The sequence below is a fragment of the Apaloderma vittatum genome, unplaced genomic scaffold, assembly GCF_000703405.1.
Source record: "Apaloderma vittatum isolate BGI_N311 unplaced genomic scaffold, ASM70340v1 scaffold1237, whole genome shotgun sequence".
NCBI classification, from domain to species: domain Eukaryota; kingdom Metazoa; phylum Chordata; class Aves; order Trogoniformes; family Trogonidae; genus Apaloderma; species Apaloderma vittatum.
In genome coordinates this window covers 53,306-71,302 of record NW_009725458.1, presented here as the reverse complement: position 1 = coordinate 71,302, position 17,997 = coordinate 53,306, and the positions used below count along the sequence as shown (strand labels likewise).

Genomic DNA, 17,997 nt, shown 5'->3' with positions numbered 1-17,997 from the left:
GATACGCTTTTCAGCTTGCAAATTTTTGACTAAGGATTTTAATCTCTTACAACCTTGACTGGGGTTTAGTATATGAGTTACTGGCAATCAGACTTCTACTAATTTGAATTGGGACATGTGACAGAGAACAACTGTATCTTTAGGTGTTCCCTCAGCAAAACCAGTGTTAGAGTGGGTATATATTTAACCACTGCTGGTTAAATACTTTCTCATAACACAAGACATTAGAATCAAAAGAAAAAGTTTAACCTGTGTGGGAAAAGCGTTCTTAAAAATATCTTCTGACATTTCCTTCTTATTGCTGAACTTAGAAATTGATCTTATTTCCCAGCATCAGAGACAAAATGAAGGAAAAAAATCAATGCTGAAGATTGATCAATGTTTTTCAAAACTGACTTAATAAGATAAAAGTCAATGCAGCTGTATTATTTGCCATTACTCTATCAGCAGTATCACTCAAAAATGGTAATATTTGAAATATTTGAAATGTGAAAATGTTTCAGTTACCTCCTACAGAGGCAAAAGAACTTAAGAAGGAGAGATTTATTTAGTCAAACTTTGGTTTTCTTTTTAATCCTAATTTTGGACCTTGGAGTTCTGCAGAAATGGAAAACAGTTTCAGAGTTTAAGTGCCAGTATGTAATTGTTCCTTTAATCACACAGACTTAAATAGAACAAATTATTACTTGTATTTGAAAATTACGAGCTCTGATCCTCCCTTCCTCCTGCAAATAGCAGTTCCATCTTGTTTGGTTGAAAGATCCGTAATCAGAAATTTGAAGATAAGCTTGGGTACCTAATTTCCCCCATGGCAGACCCACAGTGCATTGAATTTAGACGTTTAATATACTAATGTGTTGGCTGATTAATTTTATTTTTTTTTTTCAAAAATTAGTGGATTATTTGGGTTGTTTTGGAATTTCTTCCCAATGATCATTTCCCTTTTGTGTCCCCGCTGTCCCAAATAATATTGATTTATTTAAATAAAAGTCTTAAAGACCGCCTTGTGTAGCATCAGTGAATCAATCCCTAAGTTTGGCTTAATGTTTGAGAGGTTTTTTAAAAATCGTTTGCATTTTAATATTTCAGTTCCTGTTTACTTGCTGCCTTGGGTTCGTAGCCCTTTGGGCTTCTAGCGTGAAATTTCTCTTAACAGCTGAGGGCTAGAAAATGTCCTTTTAGAGAAGAAAGTCAAGATTCTCACATAATCACTGGGATGTGTGAGCTGGGGTTTTACAAATGTATCAGATATTGAAAGGCTCCTGATAAAATCCTAGATATTGTCGAGCTTCTGGTAATGCCATCTTTTGTTTTAAAGATCTATTTCATGAGCACAGAAAGAGTTTTCTATGAAGCTATATGTTGAAATGAATCCCTGTCTGTAAGGTGGGCCAGAATGTCCTAAAATGAGAAACACAAACCTAACAAATAGTAGGTAGACACAGTTTTTAAGAATGCAGGATTTAATCAGGTTCTCTGTTGGGTCAGGTTTATTATTTTTAGTTCTCTTTTTCATATTCTTTTATTAATTGATAGATGTACTAATTTGATAAAAAGAGACTTTGCTTCTCTCCTCAAGTAGCTCCAAGCAGCAATCTGTATGTTCATTGAGAAGAGACAATCCCAGCCCTTCGTTGTCTCCATCATCAGCAGCTTCATATAGAGAATATCCACAGGAGAGCTTGTACTCGTACCCATTCTATGATTCTATGATACTCTCCTTTTCCTCCTCCCTCTGTATTGCACAAGAGAAGTAGAGCTAAGAGGTTATTGTATTGCAGAGCTAAGAGGTTATCAAGCCTGAATTTGTTACACCTCTGAATTTGGCAGGCAAGCGTTCACAGCCACTATAGAAATACATGGCTTGTCGCCACAGGAAGCTGGACACCCTGAGAGGTTAGATGATATTGGATTGGTTTTCTTGTTGCTCTGCAAACAATCAAACAGGCTTAAGCTATGCGATCTGATACTCCCTAATTGACAGCTTTTCCAAGGTTCATTTGTTATCTGAGAGCGTGACATGTATTGAAGTTGTTTCTTCATAATGCATTTGGCATTAACAGGAGAAGCTGTTGAATGCCTCAGACATCAGCATCTCACCAATAAGATATTTCACTCCGGTTTTGACTTTCTAACTGGTGACTTTGTATTTGCAAGGGCATCTGGAATAAGCATATGTCCAGACAGGACATTAAGAAAATAAGTTTAAATACATTCCCGAAAAGAAAATTTGTGAGAAATTATTTTTTCTGCTTGGAACATTTACCTGAGTCATATGGTTCAGCTCTTCTTTTTTCTCTTGGTACAAAACCTTGGCGATTTCTTTTTATTCACTGAATACTTACTGGGTTTCAGAAAGTTCTTTTATTTTAGTAGATTAATAAATAGGCATATCGTTTTGTTTGAAAGAATAAATTACCTGTGTAGAAGAGATCGGAGGATTTCTTCATTGATCTTGTCATCGTTTTCCATTTGCTGCTTTCTTGTAGCTAGTTTTCATATGCACTTTCTTAGTTTCTTAAAAGCAAATTGTGCCAGAACTCCAACATTAAGCTTTTTTTATTTTTTTCATTCTGTAAAAGATTTCCACTATCTACTCTTCCTTGCAACTGTTCATATGCTAAACCTGGCAAGACGTCTATAAGTACTAATTAAGAGCTTGGTCACAAATCTGTCGTCATTAGTAGCTGCTGCTTCTCCTGCATCCCATGAACTTGATAGTTAAAAGATTTATTTCAGATGTACAAAACGCGTTTTAATTTCACTTTGTTGTTCTTAGTGTAAGCATGTTACTCTAAATATTTAGGTTATTTTCTCTAGCACCTAGTTGAGTTTCTGCACATACTCTTCCTTCTGGGAACAATACGTGCCTGTAGAAGTACATGAAATTTTACAGATGATGTCAAAATAATGAAGGAGTTTCAGTGGTGCTTTGACTGGCATTGTTTAGGAATTGAAACACAGCTGTTTAGATGAGGAAAAGAACAACACTTTTATTTCACAGGAATAAAGAGCCTAGCTTTGACAGAAGTGCCTCTTCAAAAAATGCCATCAAAGAATGAACAAAGCCAGATTCTGCTTAAAAAAGCCCAGGAACAAATTTTTTGAAAGGCCTGAAGTCTAGAACCCAAACACACATCTCTCCTCCCTCGATAAACATCACTGACCTGAACTCCTGCAGTCAAATATTCCTGAGCCTTTGGGGGACATTCTGGACCTGTCTCCCTCTAAGAACTCTCAGTTTAATTTGCAGGATGTGTTGGCAAATGTCATTTCCATCCCTGGCGAGCGCTGACTCCTGTCTTGCAGGGCAAGCACAAGCTGCACGTGGACACGGGACTGGAAGGCTCCTGGTGTGGCCTCATCCCCATCGGGAACTCCTGCGAGAGCGTGACCACGACAGGCCTCCGGTGGAACCTCAGTAAGTCAGGCGCCTCCGGGACGGTGGATTCGACCTTATCTCGGCCGCATGTAGACACCGAGCTCAGCAGTGCTGAGGGGCCTTACGTGTTTCGATGTGGGGCATGGCGCTGAACCTCTGCCAGGCCATTTTTATCTGGAAATAAAGGGTGGGTTTTTTTATAAAAAAGAAGAGAAATGTATTTAAACCCGAAATATCACAGGCAGAAATGTGTCTTCCATTTGGGAGTCATTGTGCTGTTTAAATAGAGCATTTGTTGAGGTCATGATACATTACTGTCTTGATACATTGCCCTCCAGGGAGGGGAAGCTGTGAGTGCCTAAACTCCTGGTTATAAGCCATAAAGTTACAGTAGACAAATAAAAATGCGACACAGATTATTAAAGCTACCTCCCTTCCCCTCAACTGCTTCACGTATATTGTCTATTTGTCAACACTGAATGAACAGATCTTTTTCTTATTTTCAAGTTGGAAAAGGTGAATTTGGTCTAAAACAAGGCCATTTATTTGTAAGGAAAGGAGGTTTCTTGAGCCCCCCAAAGTCTTTATCCTCCTGACCCCTCTTGTCACACTGAGTCATTCAGATTACATTGGATAATGGCATATTTTAAAAAAAAATCATGAAAACTGAAGGGAAGCAAAGCAGTAATTGAGAGGCTCTGGTCTTGCAGTCAGATTTACATGGCCAGACTTTAGAGCCATCCTATGCAGAAAGGGCATGTGGCTCTTGCATTTTGCAGGGCAGCACCTTCCTTGGCCAGTAAATAATCTGAGGCTGACCCACTGTGCCGGCTGGCAGGGCATTTGCTGCTCTAGAGAGTGTCTTGTTCTGCTGAGGGTTTCAGATTGTGCAGTTAAGGAGGTGGTAGGCAGTAGTAGCTCAATAATGATAAAAGATAGAAATACGGCATTAATTTCAAAACATGAGAGACTTGCCAAATGAAGAGATGTCTGGCTAGTAATGTTTTCATCCTTTTAAAATGGATTGTAAGAGCTGAATGTATTGGATAAGGAACGTTCTCTTAATTTGAAAAAGAGTTGAATATTTTCATTTGTACCGATGAGCACAGTTGACAGGTAAGGTACTGAATCTTCATCTGCTCACCACCTGTCATGCAGTGACTTTTGCGGCCCGTTGCGCAGAAGGAATACTCATTTCTGAGTAAATGTTCTACCCTCCAGAGTGAAGCGAAGGAAGCTCAAACCAGCCTCATGTTAACAAAAGAAGTGCCTCGGAAGCCTGTGTCGCTTTGCGAAAGGCTGTTGTGTGGATCAAAATGTAATAAAAGCTGTGAGGTTGCAGGTCCTTACTTGTGGTTTTAAATATTAGTTTTAAAAGTTGTTTTTTGGATACATCAGGCTTTTTTGGGAGTTTAATGACATGAATTTAATCATATTTACAAGGTGCTTGTCAGAAAGATAGTAATTTTAGAAATGGTCTCTTTGCTCCTACAAATGGCAATGTTTTGTTACTACTAAATTGTGATTGCCTAATCTGCTGAAGCTAAGGAGAAAGAGGTTGTTAGTCCAGCTGTGCCAGCTGGAGGGAGGTACAGTGGTAACAAATAGGAAGTTTGTATCTAGATTGGGTTGAGATACCAGTTTCTTTGATGTTTGTCATTCTGATTGTAATAAACTTCTTCAGGTTACTTAGAATTATAACTAGATATGGAGTTATAGGGATTTTTATTATACTTAATTAGTTGGGGGGGGGTTATTATTTTATTTTCCAAGGGACAAAAAAGTATTTAAGTGCCTATTTCCTGCTTTTTTTCATGTTGGCATGACACCATCATCTCTGCTTCTCCCAGTCCTTGTCACTGTCTGTTTTGAAGAGGAAACCTCAGCCCTTTACAGGGTTTTCCTTAGTGATGTGTACACTGCACCTCGTTACAGGCTACACTTTCAGGCTCAGTGTTCATGTCTCTCACAGATTGTGGTTCTTTCATTTATTTCTCTGCATTATCTTCACATATATATATATTTTTATATATTCCCGTTTGGTCCCTGTGTGTTGCCTGATCTAGTCGAGAGGTGGCGTCCCTGGCGACAGGGAGGCTGGGTTCAAAATGATCTCTAAGGTCCCTTCCAGCTCAGGCCATTCTATGATTCTATGAGAGATATGTATATGTATATATATGTGTGTGTATATATATATATATAAAAAATGATCTGGTCTTAAAAATGCTTAAGCTATCTGAAACACGAAGCTGAAACTGCTCTTGTGCCTGACTAAAACTAACCTTTCAAATACAGATTTTTTAATTAGGTGGTTGTTCAATACTGATAAAACAAACTAAAGTGTAGTTGCATCCCCCAAAAGAGAAACTAGTATCTCAGATACAGCATATGGTTAATTGTGACTTGGTTGGATTTTTTCCCTAATAAATAAGCCTTGTATTCTGTCCTGGTTTTAGATAAAAAACCCAATTCTGTTTTACTTTCCAGTTTAGTCTCTTCTCAGGGGCTGCACTTTCTGAAGTTAGCAGCATGTTTTTGCAGACAGTGTGTGCTACTGGCAGTGATAACACCTGACGATTACAGTTACTGCCTGGCACTGGGATGCAGAAAGGCTCTTGCTGATACTTGTTCCTGTAGTGCGCAAGGCCACTGCTGGCTCTTGTGTGCCACACTGGGGGTGTCGGGTAGTAAGAGGGCTCACAAGGAAGTAAAAGGTTGCACCTCCGGGGGGTAATAGACAGGACAGGTGACCAACAGAAGTATTCCATTCCATATATGTCAGTATAAATTGAGTGATCATGAGAGTTTAGGCCTCTTTTCTCTATGGTAAGCAATCAAGGAGGGCTCCATCCAATCTCCTGCTTTTGATCCGGATCCTGAGTTCCCAAATCCAGCTCCCTGTATCCAGCTCCCGCCGCTGCTGAGCCTGGGGCTTCCCCAGTGCCTCCTGCTCTGCAGCATCAGTGGGGATTGCTGTTGGGAGGGAGTCGGGTTCAATATCGGACTTATACATAGTTGTATATAGTTCTTTATCATTTCACTATTATTTCCATTATTGTTTCATTAAAGCTGTTCTAGTTTTTCTTTCCTAACCCATAAGTCTATCTGCCTCATTCCTTTCTCCTTCCCATTTGTGGGGGGGAAGAGGGGATTAGAGAGCATCTGTCCGTGTTCAGTGGCCAGCCCAGCCCTAACCCGCGACACATTCAGATAACCTAAGTTTTACATTAACTTTTATTGTGTTAATAACTTTTGTGCTGCATGTAGTTTTGCAGTTATTTTTTAAAAAGTTTGTCCTCCTGTAAACTGTGATGGAGCAACAAAGGCTTACCTGGAAAAAGGGAATAAGAAGATACTGAATTATGACATTGGTGTCAGTATTGTTGCTGATAGCTGGCAGTGGCAGAGTTTTACTTGTTCATTCATTAATGGTAATCGGAGCACATACCCTCATAAATTTCAATGAATAAAATGATTTGGATATAAATTCATTTTCATGTGTAAATCATGAAAGGTGGGGGGGGTATTTTTAAGTATTTTTAAGTATTTTTAAGTCAAACATGGCATGAAAGGCCTATTTCTCCAGTTTGTTACGGAATTAATTGAATATGACCTACTGAGTTTGGGTTTAAAAAGTAAATTTTGAGTTCTCAAAATATTTGCTTTAAGTCTCTGGGCAGTAAACTAATTCCAGCATTTCAGTTCTGTCTGAACAGTTAAACATGATACATTAGATGAGAGCCCTCATTTTTGCAAAAAATAATCTCCAACAACTCAAAATTCAAATAATACTGCAGTGCAAGAAAGAGCCGGCTTTGCATCAGAGTTTTAATGTTTAACACTGATTTCTGTCTGAGCATTATCTAGATTGCTGTCTCTGCTGATTAAAATTTGTAAAACCTTCAAGAGGTAGTCACATGCTATCTGTGTCTAATGTACAGGTGCTGTCATGAGACTTCATAGCTTCTGAATAGAAAAAGGCCTAAGACAGAAGCTGTATTGGAGTTGAGAACAGGCTACCAAAGATCTCGTTTCTCTGACTGAATTAGATAAACTTGAAATCTGTAAATTATTCTGCCAGCTGAGAAGCAAGGACATCTTGATTATATTTTTAGTATTGTAGAATTTGGTATTTTTAGTGTGTCTGTGTAAGGATGTACGCTTGCTTTTATGCATGCTTATCTTAGTTATTCACTAGCACTTGGCACAAACAGACCTTCCATTTATTTTAGTTCTCATCTTATGGGTAAAAGAACTTGGAGAAGAAAGTGGAAAATTGATTAGAGAAAATATTTTTTTTTCTCCATACTTGCTATTGTGTAGCACACATTTAGAACACATTATATACATATTCTTTCCATTCCCAAAGGGACACAGATTTTTTCTCTTCTAAAAACTGATTTACAGCACAGGAATCAGCTAATGCTTTATCTGATTTGACTCACATGGTTGCTTGCTGATAACAGCTCTCATGTCTAATAAATAAATAACAAAAAATCCAATAATGCCAGAATTACCTAGCATTCTTCATTAGGTCCTCAGTGGTGCTTTCATGGAAGGTGAATAAGAATGAAGGTAGAAATCAACCTCACTGCTCATTGAAGAGGTCGGAGGATAATGGTAGACATCTCTAGGAAATAGTTCCTCTTCTAAAAAATTAGAAAATAATCTTGGCAACTAATTGACTCTTCATCCCTAAGGCTTTTGATACGCTGTATGTCGTACCTGTACTGAAAATGCCGATGCATATATATATATATATATAAAAACATATAAATATATAAATTCTGTGTGTATGTTATTCTGCTTTCTAGATAATTTTTATGCAAATTTGCTTCTTTAGGCAGGAATTTAAACTGCTGTAAAATGCTACCATTCAAAAGCATGCCACTGTCAATTTACTTCAAAAGGCAATAGCAATAACGACAAGAGCGAGACCTTTTTCTAACTGTAGCAACAGAATTTCCACTGACTGCTAACTTCACAGGTAGATGACCAGGATCCAAAATCTTTTTGATGCTGTTTACATTATTAATAAAATTGAAATATTTGCACTGTTTTTTTTCACTGCTTTACTTCCTTGGGGTTTTGTTGATGTTGAGTTGTGAACGTAGCAAAGACTACAAAATCAGTGGACTCTTATGTTTTAGGGGAATTCATAGTTTAAAAGACAAAAGAAAATGAGTAACTCCTGAAAAAGTCAGAGAGTTGTGAGAAAGGCTGTAAATTGAGATGGACAGGTATCTGTGTGGTAGCAAAGCTGTTTCTGTAAACACTCTGGAACATGTTTCATAACTGAGACAGTTTATATGGCATATTTTGCTGCCCCAGTTCATTCCGACTGAGGCTATTCTCCCAAGAGTAGCTCTGTTTTCAGTCACAGAGCAAAAAGTTTCGCAGCTGGATTCTCCTCTCCCCTGCTTTCCTCCCCTCCCCTCCCTTCTCATATTGCTGACTGGTAGAAGACTCTCAGTCCATTAACTGGGATCTATCAGAGCTTCAGTGGTATATTGTTTTCCGTATTTGTTACAACTCTAAGACCCTGGGTAGAGCAAGGTGACAGAAATGAAACTGCTGCTCCCAAAGCTTCAGGTGGCTTTGACCCTTTGCAAGCTATTTGCCCATAGGAAGGCTGCTGTCTATCTTCCAGGGTCACATCATTTCTTAAAAGGCAAGGCCTTCTGAAATATTTTTCTGATAAAGCAGGTGTTCTGATGCTGGCAGTCTGGCATCCCTACTGATTACTGCAAGTCAGCAGAAGCAACTAGGACATTGCTTAGCATTGCATGAAATTATTTCAAACCAAAAAGACTATTAAAGACTGATGAGCACAGAGCTTGGCTATGCTGAGCCCCTAAAGCTATATTTGCATTTTTTCCTCAACAGCAGCTTGAAGACTCAAACTTTGCCAAGGGTCTTGAAATAGGTATTGGAGGTCACATGTTTCCATATTTCACTTCCACATATTTCAGTGAATATTTGGAATTAGCAGGAGAGAGATTTGTTTCCAGCTCTTCTTTAGCAAGGTAGCAGAGTACTGGCATTCAGTTTGGAAAGGCTGCTTTAAGGTGATAAACAGATATGCTCTTCCAGATCACACTGTTGGGGCAACATTACTGCTGTAGGACTCCACTTACGGAAAGATTCATGTGGGTACCTTAATTCTGAACTAGCTCAAACCATTTCTAGCGGTAAGTTTAGCCCAGCTGGATGACCATCTTTAATGGGACATAGGGAGTGTATATATGATCCTTCCATACAGCAGTAATAGGCAGTAATTGCCAGGAAGAGATAGAATAAAAAAATCTCAGAAAGACTTCTCCAGTACAGCTGTGTACAGAGTGAATGGCTCTCCACAACCTAAGTAATACCATTCTGAATTAAAGTGGAGACACTTACTTACATCTAGCTACATTTCCATGGCACATTGCAACTATGGGAATTAATGTCATTGCTAATATAGCGGTGAGAGGGTTGTCAAGAGACAAAAATGCTGTTTCTTCTCTTGTATGGCCTATGCTGCTTCAGTCCCTCGTATTGGAAATATAGCCTGGAGGTATCAGGAAATAGATGTTCTGCTTCAGCCCAGCTTTGGTGTAGATAATCCTTGTCTCTCTGGTGGCAATAGATTGGTGAGAATGCTGAAGTCGCATGAAAATCAAAACCAACCTGCTGCTGCTGCTGAAGGATATGGGTTGTAAAGACAAAGCACCTTTATGGGACAGAGGTACGCAGAGTCAGAGAGCTACCGCTGAGGCTGGTGGGGGTCCAAAGTAAGATTTCAGTGGTGGTTCCGAATTTTCATCAGTGAGTGCGATGGCAGAATTTGTCCAAGAAACAGACCTCTGATTTTATATTAAAGACATTTAACCGTAAAGGCATTCTCATCAGTCAACCTGCCCTTATGGAAACTGGGAAATCGCCTCATTTAAACAGTGGTGGAGGCAAAGCTGAAACATAGTTGTGCACTTGAATGAAAGTCAGTGAAAAATTGGCCAGAGTACAAATGCTCGTTTGTCATATCCCTTGCACATATACTTTAATTGTTTTCATATTTAAATGCCCAGAATCAGCCATAATAAATGAAATGTCACTCTGCCAAGAGATTTCAGAAAACAAAAAAGCTCTCTGAGGCATGTGGTGAGTTATTGGCAGTTCCCAGCGTCTCTGCAGAACCACAAAAGGGCAAGGACCGGTAGGAGGACAGATCAATCACATCTGGCTAGAGTCTCCCAGAGTTAAAACATGAAATGGGTTTGCTTGTGGTGACTCACTTAATAGAAAAGTGTGCTATTTAGATTTTTGGGGGGTTGTTCAAGTAGGTAGGTGCTACCGTTAAGAATTGACTCCTCCTTACCAATTTGTTTATGGTCCTTTTAGTTCTGTTTGTTTTTTAGTACATACTGGTGTATGTGATTTATCTCTTCTCCCCAAAAATATGACACTGAGGGAAATTATTTCCTCTGCAGTGATCTATTCCTGTACCTTAATGGCAAACAATTCTGGCTATTCCCTCTGCAGTGTCTCAATTCTTCATTCACTGCTTCCTTTGTCAATGCTTTGCACATTGTATCCAAGGGGGACGTGGTCTCTCCCAGTTTTTGCCTCTAGATGTTTGTGGAAGAGGTGGATTTTTCTTTGCTGTTGTATGAAGTTCTGGAGAGGCAAAAGTCTGGTGGATATCATCACTGACTTTCATTGTATGCTTCTAAAAAGTTATGTTTTGGCTCTGTTTATGGCATCCCAATGTGCAATTAATAAGCTGTTGGCAACTGACTGTAGTGAGTGTGCTCTGGAACTATTAGTTTTAGACACTAAGCAAATCTATTTTTTTCAGATGAATTGTTAAAGACAAATTTCTGATAGATTAATACATGTCTTGCTGTAAAAGCAGCTGTGGCTACTTTGAGGCAGTAAATACACATAGGGAAGTCAGGGCAACAGCAGGAAGGGGAAGAAAAAAGACAGTGGCAAAATTAGGATGCAAAGAGGTCACATTTGGGATTTGAAATGTGTTTTTGGAGAGAAGAAGGGGCGGATAAAAACGTGGGAAGATACGAATGCAGAGATTGGATAAATGAGAAGAGAGGTGCTTCAAGTAGACAGCTGACATCTTCCCTTTTGAAGCACTGAACTGAGACCAAAATTCCTTAGCCTTATTTCTCTGCTGTTGGCAATATCCATCATTTTCTAGTGCTGTCCAGGCATAATAACCTACTTCTGCTGTCAGTGAACTGGTCGGCTCAAGTGATGCAGGGCTTGTCCACAGGATCTGCCTGGGTGTTGACAGAGCAGCAAAGGATGGCATTAGGCATTTGGCATGAAAACAAAAAGGAAACCCCTTTACTTGCAATCCTGTGGCTACCAGTTCAAGACTGATATCAGGGAAAACCAGAAACAGAGACATAAAATTAAGTAGCATTTTTGGATGTAATTGTGCTTATAGATTCAGGACGCCAGCATCATTCAGTGCCCCAGGCATGTTTTCTGGGAATGAGTCTGGAGCCACAGATGTGTACAGCTTCAGCTTCTCCCACTGCAGAAACTGAGATACCTGGAAGGAATAAGGCAAAGTACTGCTGAAATGTGAGATTTTCTTGTGGTTTTGCCAGTTGATTGTCTGGGGTTCTTACCTTGTGCAAGTACTTTAGCTACTTGCAAGTTAGCTGTTTGTTTCTCTTAGCGCTCAAGCTGAGCTCTCAGCATCCTGACATTCCTGAGATATATCTTAGTCCTGTAAAGCATAGGATACTCCAAAATGAAAGCTGTGGTATCGTCTTTAAGATACCCACCTGTGCTTTGGAACCATTAAACAGGTGCAATGGCGTTATCTATTCTGTTGTAATGAGCACCATACAGAATTCCATGAGGAATTTAGAATGCCTGCATTCAAAGAAGTCTAAATCTATGCAGTAAATAAGGCGTAAAGCCATGTGTTGAATCAGGGCTCAAAGTGTTGCAGTCCAGAGAATACTATTTCCTGAAACAGTCTGGCCTGTTTTTTTAATGTGACTGTATAATTAAATGATGAAGGCTAAAGAACCTGAATGTTTTAATTCACAGACAAACTTTAATTCTGGCATGCCATAGCTCTAACACCCATAACTTTGCAGCCTTATCATTTCATAGGAGTCATCTTCCATGTAGGTTATATTCAAGTGAATGTGGGTCCATGGGCTATTAACAGGTATCTATATGTATCATGTCACATTGTATCAATACAAGTCTAGGACAGTATGTCATAGATGAGTTTCCGGTGTTATCTACATTTTGAAGTTGTTCCTTGCATTTAATAAGAACATATTGATAAAATCAAGGAACCCTTTCAAATAACTCCAAATATTTTAGTATATTTTAAGTAGGTGGTGATACATGTCATAAAACAAATAGTAAATCCAAAGAAACAGGAGTGGAATGAACATGAAGAAATCTTACAATCCATATGTTTCCTATGGCATCACCCTGGAAAACCTAAAAAAACATTCCTCTTATGTAAGCTCTTAGTGTTGGGGGTTCCATCAAAACAGCTTCTTCAGAAAGCCTGCTCCAATTAGAATTCTTTTTCCTTTCTGTGTTTTGCAGATACAGTATGTGATAAATATATTCTCATGCTGTTAAGCATTAGAACATGGCATTTATAATCTAATTGCCAATAAGAAATCTCAGAATTGTATATTTAGGTTTCCCCAGAGTAGGGCATAACTCTATAATTTACACAGGCACCAGCAATACTACTGTATCACTGCTGATTGGCATGCCAGTTAATGATGCTGTTTATAAGACAATTTTCTAATCAGCTGCATGAACACTCATCAGGAGCTTGCTTCTTGATTTAAAGCAGAGGAGTTGGAAAGAAAGATAGGGTTTGTTTTGCTTATAAAAACTAGAGGGGGGAAAGCAAGTTCTAAAGAGAAATGTGGGGGGGTTTTCCATTTTATAAAACATTGATACAGTAAGAAAAAAAAGAAGCAAAACAATTATAGAGAGCTTTGATACTGTGAATCTAGATTATGCATTTAAAAGCTTGGTGTAGGATTAAAAGGTGTGGCACAAATGAGTCGGTATTATTCAGGGTATTCATGTGTTTTGAAATTGGATTATAATAGCTTAAATGTCAACATGCTGGGTTTTAACATGTATTATATTTTCCAATCATCATTTAATAGTAATTTTCTATTTCATTATTTTGTTCTGTAATAGACAGAATGTTAAACTGAAGATGTTATCAAAACCACAAACAAGCTGAGTCAAGTGTGTCCAGGATGGAAACAGTTCATTCTATGTTTTAAGAAGTGTTTTTTGAAAGATGAGCTTTACTTGACCTGCCCAATTTATTAATAGCTTTGGTACACACAAATAAAATACCTCTTCCAAATTTATCCCCAGGTGATCATTGTAAAACCCTTGTAAACACACCTTGCCATCCTGTGGTCTCTATGTCAAACCTACGTTGAACAATTCATGTTTTACGAAAACATTAGAGCTTAATACCAAGCTTCAGAATTACTGAGAGAATTGCACACTTACTTTAATATTAGTATATTAATCTGGATGTGCTTCTGTCCCTTCCCTCACTGAACTAGTGTAACTTAAGCTCTCGATTCATCAGAAGATTTAGGCATCCGTGTATTTTCATACATGTAGCTAGTTCTGTGGAATATAATGGGATTATTCAGAGGGTAAAATTAAATGTACAGAAGTGCTTACTACACGTTAGACTCTGTAGTGAGAGGTATAACCTTCAAAAATCCCTGAAATGGCTTTTCTGTATGTAAAATAAGCAGGTAGTGATTTTAATCTCAGTCTCCGGGGTTAGCTGTCAGTGCTGGTTCCTATTCAAATATCTCTTCTCACTCACCAATGCTATAAAGCTCCCTTTTCTAGCTCGGCACATTTTTTATGTGTTGCTGGTTGACTGTAGTAATTTACATGAATTTCTCCTGATTTTACTGTTGAGTGTCTGGGCAAAGTGTAAAGACATGGTAAGACAAATGACTTTCAAGTATTTCTCGCATCTGGCTTCTTTACCTGTAGTTCAACAGATGTGGCTTCCTACCAATACAGCTGTCAGGTCCATGCATCAAGTAAATTTTTCATATGAGGATTCTGGGGGAAAAAAAAAAGGGTTCTGGATGCCTACCAGAATTTTTAAACAATCATAAAGTTTTCATTAAAGTAGCCAAAAGCATTAGAATATGGTACATGTCTGCATAGTTTTAAGACAACAAAGCACTCTGCATAGAGCAAATCAACCACAGTGGATTTGATTTATTTTTTAGGAGTGCTAAAAACTTCCCACAATTTTGTGGCTTTGTCTGTCATAGATAAAGCAAGATTTTCAATCCGCATTAAAACTGTATGCAGCCAGTGCAAGGCACTCACTAGGGAATAGGGAAAATTTTCCACATCATGTTATGGGCCAGAATATATGAAATACTAACGTCAACATAAATCTTAGTTGCTCTAGAATAATTAAGTATTGTTCCTTTTTTATTTTAAAATGTGAAGGCTTGCTCTGTTTACATTTTAACATTCCAAAAGCCCCCAAACTGGGTTTTTCTGGCAAGTGCAAATCAACAAATGCTGGCAATACTCTAAAAGACAGCTTTCTGTCATGAGCTTATGTAGAGATTTATATTTCTCATTTGCAATGTATAGTAGGAAGGTTGATTGGTTATTCAGAGCTTGTGCGTGCCACTTTCTCTTTGCTGCTGCTTTTTTGGCCCTGTGTGTTTATGTTCACATAGTTCCGGAACAGTTCTGGACCATTTAAGACTAGTCTTGGATTTGTGGGAGCTCTCCTGCTGGTAATTAATTTTACATCCCAGCTATCTCAAGCAAACACTGTTGTCAGTGAATCTTTAGATTAGCTTGTGTTCCCTTCAATGCCTACACAATTGCTTTAGTGTCCCAGCTGAAATCGCCTCAGAAGAACTTTACTCACTATTGTAAAATTCACTTTTTCCATTTTAAGCCATTTTCTAACTTCCTGGGGTAAAGATTCCCTAGATGTTTGCCAGTCTTGGTTTAGCACCAGTGTTTCCTGAATTTCTCTGCCAATATTGTGGTCTGCCTCCTCAGATGCCATTTTCAACAAATCCTTCAGAAATTACTAATAACGAAGATAGTTTTTGAAAAAAACCACAAACACCACAAACAAAAACACCCCGAAAACTTAATTGTCATCATCATGGCACAGCACCACTTGCTGACTCAGTGGTTACCACACCAGGCTGGGCATCCAGGAAAGGCTGGATGGAACACATCATTAGCTCTCATTAGTAAGCTGTCTCTCTTCTCCTTCTATTTGTCTTTTTAACTCATTGGCACAGGGACTGTCTACTATGTTGTGTCTGTACAGTGCACCCTGTCCTGCCTGGTAGGCACATATGACAGCGATAAATAAAGTTAGATGCTATTGTGAGATGACTTCTGGAATTGCAGTTGGAAGTTAATACCAGGGAATGATTCCTGATTTTAAATAAATGTATGTTCTGTATGTGTTAGAGGCTGCATCTGGATTAGTATCTTCAGAAATTCTGCTGTGAAAAAAGAAAAACATTGTTTAACGTGCAGTGCCATCTACAGAATAGGTTGTGCAGCCTGCACTTCACACGTTATATGGGGTGGTTGACTGGTTTCTTTTTGTTGGTTTGTTTCTTTTTTGTCACAGCACAGCTGACATCCAGGGCTAGAGAGCATATTAGTTTTTAGTGGATGCCTGCAGATTTGGAGGATGAGAGTGATGGGACCCAGCCAAGCTTTTGCTGGAGTGTGGGTCCTGCCCTCTCAGCTGCTGCTGCTGCTTGGAAAGTTGATTCTGTCACCCAGGGTACCCAAACAGGAGGTTGTTTGTGTGCTCACCCACTTCAGCTGTAATCTCCAGTGTCTGTAGGCCAGGCTTCATCAACAACATCCGTTATTAACTTTCTTCTAGAAGCCTAAATTGTTGAGCTTTGGTTGGTTCTTTTAAAATACAGCTATTTCTAGCAACTGCAGCTGACTTTCCTAGCAAGTGCACGACCCACTACAGCATTCTGACAGGCACATAGAGATGCAAAAAGGAAGGAGAGGACCAGAGAGGAAGAGGTTCATCTGAGATTGCATTGTGAACATTAGGTATAGTAAAGCACCCTGTCAACTGTCCTTTTTGTTAAGAGTCAGTCTGAATGTGGAGGGGAAAGGGAAGGTGTCCTCCCATGTTGTTACCTGAGCTCAAGCTGTAGAGAAAACTGTTAAGTAGTGGTTGTGTGTTTGCATGGTTCAGTGGTTGGAATGACAGTACTGGCATTGCAGGAAGAGCTAGATTTAATCCCCCAAACCTTTTAGAGTGCTCTTCAGACAAGCGTTAATTTTGGTGGAGAAAGCTGGATATTACAACATTTCTTTAAAAGACAGAAAAAGTGAAAGAACATATAAATATCACTCCTATTCTCAGGAATCCATCGTTTATGTAATATAGCAAAGTTATTGTAGTTACAGCGGAACAGACTGTTGGCTGTTGTCTTTTGTCTGGCTTCTGAATGTTGGAAGTTATCTCACCTGTAAGCTGTTACTAGCTCAGGACCCACTGTTTAGCATCATCAAATTAGTGGCATTGAAAAAAAAAAAATGGGAAAGGAGGGCTGGGAATGGATTCTGACATCCAGGACAGATATGAAGTAATTTCATGGCAGGCGATATTGAAGAGAAGGAGGAGAGGGGGAAAAAAGTGAGGGCTATTGGTTTTGGTTTTTTTATAGTTAGATCTGAAATTAAGTGTATTTAAAGTAGCAGCAGAGGTAGACTAGGAGGCTGAATGTCTGAGACAGCTGAAGTTGCGTGTTAAATAGAGTTTATGAGACTGCTCTGCATTTCTCACCTGCCCTGTCATAATCGGTAGGTGTGAATGTGTAGGTGAGTGGGGGTGTATGTAAATAATGATTCCTCTTTATTTAGTACACATTAAACCTGAAAAGGGACAGAAATACGAGTTAGCAGAGTGCTACAACATGTGAAGGTAATTATGCAGTAGTTATCCTCAACATTTCCATCCTTAAAGTGGTTTTGAACTGCTTAAGTGCAGCAGTTAACTGCAGACTGTGATTAGATAAATGGATGCAAATGGTAATTGTAACTGATGAATGATTGATGATGGCTTTATATGTTTATCATTATATACTGTTGTAAACGCTTTCTTCCTCAGCAAGAATTGAGCCTGTAGGCAAAATGATGATGTGTCAAATATGAATTCAAACTGTAATATTTTAAATATTATACAGGGACAATATTGTAGGCTGGGATAACCCGAGAGCTGTTACCTGAGTTACTGGTGAGCTTTACCATTGATAGCAACAGGCTGAGCACCAAACTTCTTCCAGCTGGCTGTCAGAGCCTGGATACAAGTGCAGCTGGTTAGGTGGGTTAACAGAAGGGAGCTTGAAAGCACAGATGGGGAAGTTGAGCACTGTTGAATGATAGCTTTGAGTGGGGCAGACTCATCAGCCCACTGCTTAAAAGGAGATGCCATTTCTCTTCATTCTCCTGTTGTTTCTCGCAACTGCTTTTCTTCTCAACTTTCCATTGTCCTGTCTCCTCAACTTAAAGACAACCTTTGTGATTCTTTTTCTGCCCTG

The 17,997-nt window shown here is 39.0% G+C and overlaps 1 protein-coding gene across 1 annotated transcript in view; it reads left to right on the top strand.

Moving 5' to 3' along the window:
• Positions 1 to 3,253: 3,253 nt before the first annotated feature.
• The window catches only part of LOC104276529 (thiamin pyrophosphokinase 1-like), a gene marked incomplete at its 5' end in the record, with an annotated part of 63,731 nt that continues 48,987 nt past the window's right edge, over positions 3,254 to 17,997 (top strand). The window contains one exon of the mRNA XM_009872892.1: positions 3,254 to 3,421. Coding sequence (XP_009871194.1) covers positions 3,254 to 3,421 — 168 coding nt within the window. The remainder of the gene's footprint in view (positions 3,422 to 17,997) is intronic.